Genomic DNA, 7,965 nt, shown 5'->3' on the forward strand with positions numbered 1-7,965 from the left:
ACGGTCCAAAACCGCAATTACTTTTGTACCAACCTAATAATAAAGCCCTACAGGGAGAATGGTTACATGTATATGCATGGCTGTTCGCTTGAGTCCCTTTGCTGTTCACCTGAAACTATCACAACATTGTTAATCGGCTATACCCCAATACAAAATGGTTAAAAAAATAGAAGCCCCACAGATTCCCCGCCCAAACTCCGTGTGTTTACATTTCTGTCATGTTGTTTACCTCTTTCACTCTTGATCTATAATACCAGGTACAGATAAGCATCAGAATAATAAGAGGATATGTATACATATTAGAAAATTTCTCAGGAATTCCTTTAATTTTATTCTTGGCTGTGCTGGGTCTCCGCTGTCTTGTGTGAGCTTTCTCTAGTTGTGACAAACAGGGGCTACTCGCTATCTGAACCGCACAGGTTCTCACGGCAGTGACCTCTCGTTGCAGAGCACCAGCTCTAGGGCACATGGGCTTCAGTGGTTGTGGCTCTTGGGGTTAGATGCCCCATGACACATGGGTACTTCTTGGACTAGGGATTGAACCCACATTCCCTGCACTGGCATGTGGACTCTCAATGGACCACCAGGGAAATCCTCTCATGAATTCTTATAACGGAGGAAATGCAGGGGTAATATTCAAACTAATTTGAGGTGGTAATTCAAGCTAGTTTGAAATTTCCCCTTCAAAAGGACTATCTTCCTTCACTGCTAAATTTATGATCAAGAAGGACAGAAACTCCTTGGACTTCCCTGGTGGTCCAGTGGTTAAGACTATGCGCTCCCAATGCAGGGGGCCCAGGTTTAATCCCTGGTCAGGGAACTAGGGGTTTCCCTGGTGGCTCAGATGGTAAAGAATCTGCCTGCAACGCAGGAGACCCGGGTTTGATCCCTGGGCCAGGAAGATCCCCCGGAGAAGGGAATGGCAACCCACTCCAGTATTCTTACCTGGAGAATCCCATGGACAGAGGAGCCTGATAAGCTACAGTTCATGGGGTCACAAAGACTTGGACATGACTAAGTGACCAACACTTTCACTTCAGGGAGCGATCCCACATGCCATAACTAAGACCTGGCCCAGCCAAATACACACACACACACACATACACACACACACATACAGAATATCAGGAACCCCTGATGCTGCTATTGGCCTCAAATGCTCCTCTGCCTGAAGTGAAGAATACTGCAGTCCAGATGAACACTGACAGCTGGATGAATTTTCTAGGTTCACTCCAGTGATGTAAAAAATATTTTCTTCTTCAGAATCAAAACATGGTGTCCACTCTGGAATGCAAACAACATTATCCGTACACAAGTGATTGTCCCCATCAGGGTAACTTTCTCTAAATCAAGAGCTTCTAATTTTTTTGCTGTATGTGGAAGATGTGTTTTTGATAATTTATTTGGATATGTTTAAGTTTTCAGTTTCAATTATAGGCATTGGACTTCTCTTTTGTGATTTCCTCCATTTGTTTTAAGATTTAAAATTCCTCATATTCCAAAAATCTGTTATTCTTTAAATATTAAAAAATCTATCCATATGTAATTTTTATCCATTGAAATTTCTTTCAGTGAATAACTAAATGTTTTATCCAGATACTGCACCAAACAAGCTGTTCCAAAATCACTGACAAATAATCCTTGCAAACTGATTCATGTTGACTCTTTCAAAACATAATCTGAAGATTTTTTAAAACATAATCTGAAGATTGACTTTTCAATTGCATAAAAGTCATACAACAGAACAAACAGTAAAGGCTGGAGATACGCATATACAAAAATACATATATTTATATACAAATACAAAATGCTGCTGCTGCTGCTGCTGCTGCTAAGTCGCTTCAGTCGTGTCCGACTCTGTGAGACCCCACAGGCAGCAGCCCATGAGGCTCCCCTGTCCCCGGGATTCTCTAGGCAAGAAAACTGGAGTGGGTTGCCATTGCCTTCTCCAATGCGGGAAAGTGAAAGTGAAAGTGAAGTCGCTGAGTCCTGTCCGACTCTTAGAGACCCCATAGACTGCAGCCCACCAGGCTCCTCCATCCATGGGATTTTCCAGGCAAGAGTACTGGAGTGGGGTGCCATTGCCTTCTCCGACAGATCATTCTAAGTAGCATCTAAAAACCTAAGGTTTTGCATTAATTATCATGATTAAATACTCTGTGGAAATATAAATCATAGCTTAAAAATAAATGAACCAGACTATTCTCGGTTTCGGTCATACATGATATAATTTTAAAACTTGCAGAATAACTAAAAGCTGTGCTCTTTCCCATGGAAATAATATGCCACAAGAAAAAAGCTCACAGCTTGGGGCTTAGGAAGCAATGTACAATCTGGGAGGGGATAGGGTGGAGCAGAAATCATAGTCTGGCAGCCAGATAACACTAGAAATTGATCTTCTCTAACATCAGCTGAGACCTCCATAAAGTCCCAGAAGTCTTTTCTTGTCAATTACTTTCTTTTCCCATAGCTTCCTACCCCCAGCCACTCCAAACCTGCAGTAGTCTCCTTACCCAGCCAGCCAACATCAGCGAGCTGTTTACTTAGACTTAAGATTCCTCAACCCTTGTCAAATCTAAGTCATTTTCCCCCTATTATCTTTACATGGTTTCCAGGATGCTGAATACGCCACCTCCCATGCAAGTGTGTCTTCTGGCTCCCCTCTTCCATCCTTCAAACAAAACCAACCAAACAAGCAAAAACTAGTGGTCATCTTCTCTTGTCTCCCCCAACCTCACCTCTAAACGGCCATCATCTCCTTCTATTCCAGAGAGGATTCTGTCTTGTAGCCACTGTGCTACATCCTCACTGCTGCTTTTTGACAGCACAAATCACTTCTCACCTGAACTATTCCAATACCCTCCCACCTCTAGGCCTACTTCAAACACCCTTTTGAAGGTGGTCAGAGAAAAAGACAAATCTGATTATGCTACTCCATACTAAAAACCATCCTCCACAACCAATGCAGCTGCCCTCTCCTGCCATCACTGTTTCTTAGTTGCCCCAGATGAACAGTTCCCTAGAACAGGGCTTTTATCTTGGAAATTCACATTAAAAATAAAGTGAGCTTTGTCTAGCTCCTGCTTGGAATTCCCAACGGTTTACTTTGGGCACGTGATTTCTCTGTATTTTTATGAACCAAGAAAGCCACAAATATTTAATTCCTACTTCAACACTTGTTTTAGTGCTCAGAAAACTTATTTTTAATCAAGTTTGTTAACGTGGAAGGGTATGGCTCAATCTATAGAATGGCTACCTATATCTGCTGCTGCTGCTGCTGCTAAATCACTTCAGCCGTGTCCGACTCTTTGCGACCCCACAGACGGCAGCCCACCAGGCTCCCCCGTCCCTGGGATTCTCCAGGCAAGAGTACTGGAGTGGGGTGCCATTGCCTTCTCCAACCCATATCTACCATGTCTGATTTTATAAAGAAAACTTTTCACATGTACTCCATTTACAACGTCTGCACACAGAAGAAACAGGATATTGTGCTCTCAGAATAAGGGGGATATGGTTTCCTATGTTTATCATTCTCTCTGAAACAGGATTCAAATGAGGTTCTGGAGATGCTTTAGTGACATTAAACCCTCGTGTGTGTCGCAGTGGAAAGATCACTTTTTTATTCTAGAGTAGTACTGCCCATGGGCTTCCCGTCTGCCAGTGCAGGAGATGTGGGTTCAATTCCTGGGTCGGGAAGATCCCTTGGAGAAGGAAATGACAACCACTTCAGTATTCCTGCCTGGGAAATCCCATGGACAGAGGAGCCTGGCGGGCTATAGTCCATGGGATCACAAAAGACTGGGACATGACTTAACAACTACAACAAGAGTACTGCCCACAGGCCTTCCAGCAATGATGGAAATGTTGTACCTCTGCACTGTTCAGGGTGGTAGCCACCAGCCACAAAGGGCTATTTAGCAATTAAAATGTGACTAATGCAACTGAAGAATTGAAATTTTCATTTTAATTAAAGCAACCACATGTGGCCAATGCTTACTGTATTGAACACAGTTCCAGAGCATGGTATTATTTTGTGAAAGTAAAGCAGCAGTATCATGACTTAAAAATGTCAATTCACAAAGTTTTGCAAAATACTTCTGATTACTGAATTGCCAAATCTCCAAAAGTTTAGTATTTTGCTTGTAAAAATGGTACTACCTTTTTCTTATTATCAAACCCTGTAAGGTTACTAAGATACAGATACATTTAAATACATCTTACCAGAAAGATATCTTACCTGATAGCTAAACAAAGATTTATGAATAGGAATTTTCTATAGTATTTTCTAAAGCTTGCCAATACACAAAGTTCTTTAAACCATCTTCAAGTTAAAAAAAAAAAATGAGAAAGGAAAAAGGAATTTGTTTCAGTAAACAAACAGAGCAGCAGTTACTGTCTGTAAAACATTCAAATAAAAGCAAGCTCAAACCTAAGACAACTTTACCCTTGCAATAAGAAAATTAATAAAGAAAAATATTTGGTTAACTTAAAAAAAGGTTCCATTCCTGGATCAGGAAGATCCCCTGGAGGAGAGCATGGCAATCCACTCCAGTATTCTGGCCTGGAGAATCCTATGGACAGAAGAGCCTTGCGGGCTCTAGTCTATCGAGTCAGAAACCACTGACAAGCAGAGAGGCAGACACCACTGAAGCGACTTAGCATGCACGCAAGCATCCATTTATATCTTCAACATCTATGCCTCTGTGGTCACTTTAGCCACCCTGAATCATCAATTCCATTTTCTAGAACACATCACCTTCGCAAATATCAAATCACCTATGACAGAGCACTTCTTGAACCCGCATATCACTGGAAATGTCAACAAAGCCATCAATACCCATTCAGGTGGGTATACCTTTTTTACTTATCACTAATTAATGCTATACTGATTGTATAAATAATCCCAAACTAGCATTGACTGAGATTGTTTCAGTCCAGTACATTTCCCAAACGGCACCTTAGTTGTTGGAAAGCGTAATTACAGTGTTTGTAATAGGAGACACTTAAGCGTGTGGTGACACTTTCTTTTAAGAGGGATACTTTCAGGGATATTTTGTCAACAAAGGTCCGTCTAGTCAAGGCTATGGTTTTTCCAGTAGTCATGTATGGATGTGAGAGTTGGACTATAAAGAAAGCTGAGCACCAAAGAATTGATGCTTTTGAACTGTGGTGTTGGAGAAGACTCTTGAGAGTCCCTTGGACTGCAAGGAGATCCAACCAGTCCATCCTAAAGGAGATCAGTCGTGGGTGTTCATTGGAAGGATTGATGCTGAAGCTGAAACTCCAGTACTCTGGCCACCTGATGCAAAGAGCTGACTCACTGGAAAAGACCCCGATGCTGGGAAAGATTGAGGGCAGGAGGAGAAGGGGACGACAGAGGATGAGATGGTTGGATGGCATCACCGACTCAATGGACATAGGTTTGGGTGGACTCCAGGAGTTGGTGATGGACAGGGAGGCCTGGTGTGCTGCGGTTCATGGGGTTGCAGAGTCGGACACGACTGAGCGACTGAACTGAACTTCATGGGGGAGGTGGGGGGGAGATCCTGTCTTGTAGTCAGGCATATAAAATATATCCCTGAAGATCTTTTCAAGAGAAAAAGTTGCCTGGAATGGTCTCCAGGTTTCTTCATGCCTTCTCAAAGTGCTCTCTAAGCTTCCAGATTTGGATTAAAATACCTGCCTCTAGTAAGCAGTCCTTTTCCTTTCAGAGTCAAAGGCAGACACAAAGCTACCAGGACAAGTGGCTGGGCCTTCCCTACTTTCAATTCCACATTACAACAGGTTTAATCTTTCCAAAAAGCTAATCTGATGCCATCTGTGCTGAGCTTAAAAACTTTCTCCTTCCTCCACCAGTGGGGAAGATAAAAAAAAAAAAAAAAAATCCCATCTCCATCTAGTCATCTCAAGGTTACTCTGATCTGTCTGTTTACAAAACAGGTGGGTACCACCCCGCTGTCTAGCCTTAGGGGCTTTGGTCAAAAGCCTCCTTCTTTAATTGGAGGAACCCCTCCCCTTTCCCTCTCCCCCAACTGGCACTCCTATCTGGTTTACCTAAGTCTCACTCAGGCTTCACAGCCCAGCCTGGCCATCTCTTCCTCAAGCCTGATTCTCTCTGCCCACCAAACCCTGGAACAAACTTCTATCCTGGGAATCACCACATGGAATCACCACACTATTAGTTTCCTACACCACCATTATACTAATACCTAGCACTTACTGACCATAGGGGAGGGAACATTCCTCAGATGAGAAAGTTGAGGCTCACAGAAGTCAGACAGGTGCCGTGGGGTCCACAGTGCCCAGGTTGAGGGGGGGCGCTTGGGTCACCTGGCTGCTGGGTCTGAGCTCTTCCCCTTTATGTCTTGCTGCTCCAAGGGTTCTCTTGGGGAACAGAACAGGGAGAACTTACCACATGCTTGTTGAAGGCATGATCAGAATAGTTACTACCTGAGAAGCTACCTGTCACAGAGAGGCTAGAAGGGCTTCTAGCACTGTCCTGGGTAATGCTGTTTAACAGCATCTTTGGGGCCTCCTTCCAGCTGAATCATCAAACAAAAACCCTTTCTCCAAAGATGTCCTTCATAGGTATTATGAAGGATGTCTGTTTGCAAAAGTAAAACCAAAAAATTGGTTGACTGCATAGTTAAGGGAGGACTTTACCTAATTTCCCAGTGACAGAACCAAGTATTAACACATTTAGAGGCAGAAGCATCAAAATCACTCCCAAACACACTGATTTACTGTTGATGACCAAAACAAACAAAAAAAATGCTCAAGGTAAGCCCACTTTTTGGTTTCCCAGCTTAATATGGATTCTTAAGGCAGGAAATATTTATAATTCATAAAAATCAAAAGTTAGCATACCTCTCATTTAATGCAAAAAATCTACGCCCACAAGGAATCTACCAAGTACTCTACCAAAAAAGTAATTGTAATAGCCGATAACTAGTATTAACAGAACACATCCTATTTGTCAGGCATTTTCATACGTTATTCCTTTTTTGGGTATCCTTTAAAAAGTCCACTTTTAAGTTATCAGTCAATACCCCAAAAGAAGAAACGAATGCTCATAGAGATTACAGGTAGGTACATGGTTTCCACAGAAGGCCGATGTAGACACCAAGCCCATCCACTACGAGAAGCTTCCCTGAGTGTAAGGACACGGCCCGAACTGCTCTTCTGACTTCCACCCTCAAGCAGGGCTGGGACCCAGACCGAGATCGGCCACCGCAGTCCCCTTCCCCTCACCCCGCAACGCTGGGTCACCTAGGAGCAGACAGTCCCCGCACGCCCCTCCCGGCGCGGCCCGGGTCCCGCACGCCGGCTTTCAGCTCCGAGACCTCCACCTGCAAGGTCAGAGGTCAGAGCTCAGCCGGCCGACGCGGGGGGCCGACGCAGGGCCCCCGGCCGCAGTCTGAAGGGCCGCACTTCCGCCGAGCCCGGGATGCCGGCTCGCTCACCTTCGGCTCCCCGCCCACGCCTCGCCCAGGCGCTCAGCGGCCTCCGCGCTCCGCGGCGCACAGCCCGCAGCCGGCTGTCAGGGGTGCGGCCGCCTCTAGGGCGCCCTTGCAGGTGGGGACCGCCGCGCTCGTGAGCGTCCTCCCCGCCACCATGTGCCAAGTTTCAGCCCGACTTTGGCCTAGAGACACTCCTCTAGCTTAAACGCCCGAGAGAGCGTGCCCGCGCTCCGGGCCTCCGGGCGGGGCCGCCGCCCGCAGCCACGCCGGCCCGCCCCGCCCCCACTGCCTAGGCCGCGCCGCCACCCGCGCCTGCCGCCCGCACTCACTGAACATCCCAGGCGGCTCCCGCTTCCCCCGCCGCCGCTGCCGCCGGGGTCGCCCCGCGTCCGCCTCCGTCGCCTTCGCGGCAGGCTCGCTATCCGCGGCCGGCTCAGCCGGACCCCCGAGCCCCGAGCCCCGCCGCCCCCGCGGCGGCTCTGGGCGGCCGCCCCATGACTGACAA

General features: G+C 46.0%; 1 protein-coding gene and 1 non-coding gene across 7 annotated transcripts in view; one reads left to right on the forward strand and one right to left on the reverse strand.

The window, feature by feature from the left end:
- TAF5L (TATA-box binding protein associated factor 5 like) overlaps positions 1 to 7,950 on the reverse strand; it is a 31,769-nt gene extending 23,819 nt beyond the window's left edge. Inside the window, exons 1-3 of one of the 6 annotated variants that reach the window (XM_025284484.2) lie at positions 7,790 to 7,935; positions 6,225 to 6,384; positions 1,119 to 1,284 (exon numbers count right to left, since the gene is read on the reverse strand). Coding sequence is in view for 3 of the 6 variants with exons in the window: in XM_025284481.3 (XP_025140266.2) it covers positions 946 to 990 (45 nt within the window). In the remaining 3 variants the exon portion in view is untranslated. Of the gene's footprint in view, positions 1 to 945; positions 997 to 1,118; positions 1,285 to 6,224; positions 6,385 to 7,463; positions 7,679 to 7,789 lie in introns of those variants that run through there. The other 5 variants (XM_044941975.1, XM_025284483.2, XM_044941974.2 and 2 more) reach the window with 5 other exon arrangements.
- Positions 748 to 820, forward strand: TRNAG-CCC. The gene has a single exon. It is a non-coding gene; the product is annotated as a tRNA-Gly (tRNA).
- Positions 7,951 to 7,965: the final 15 nt, after the last annotated feature.

The sequence above is a fragment of the Bubalus bubalis genome, chromosome 4 (assembly GCF_019923935.1).
Source record: "Bubalus bubalis isolate 160015118507 breed Murrah chromosome 4, NDDB_SH_1, whole genome shotgun sequence".
NCBI classification, from domain to species: domain Eukaryota; kingdom Metazoa; phylum Chordata; class Mammalia; order Artiodactyla; family Bovidae; genus Bubalus; species Bubalus bubalis.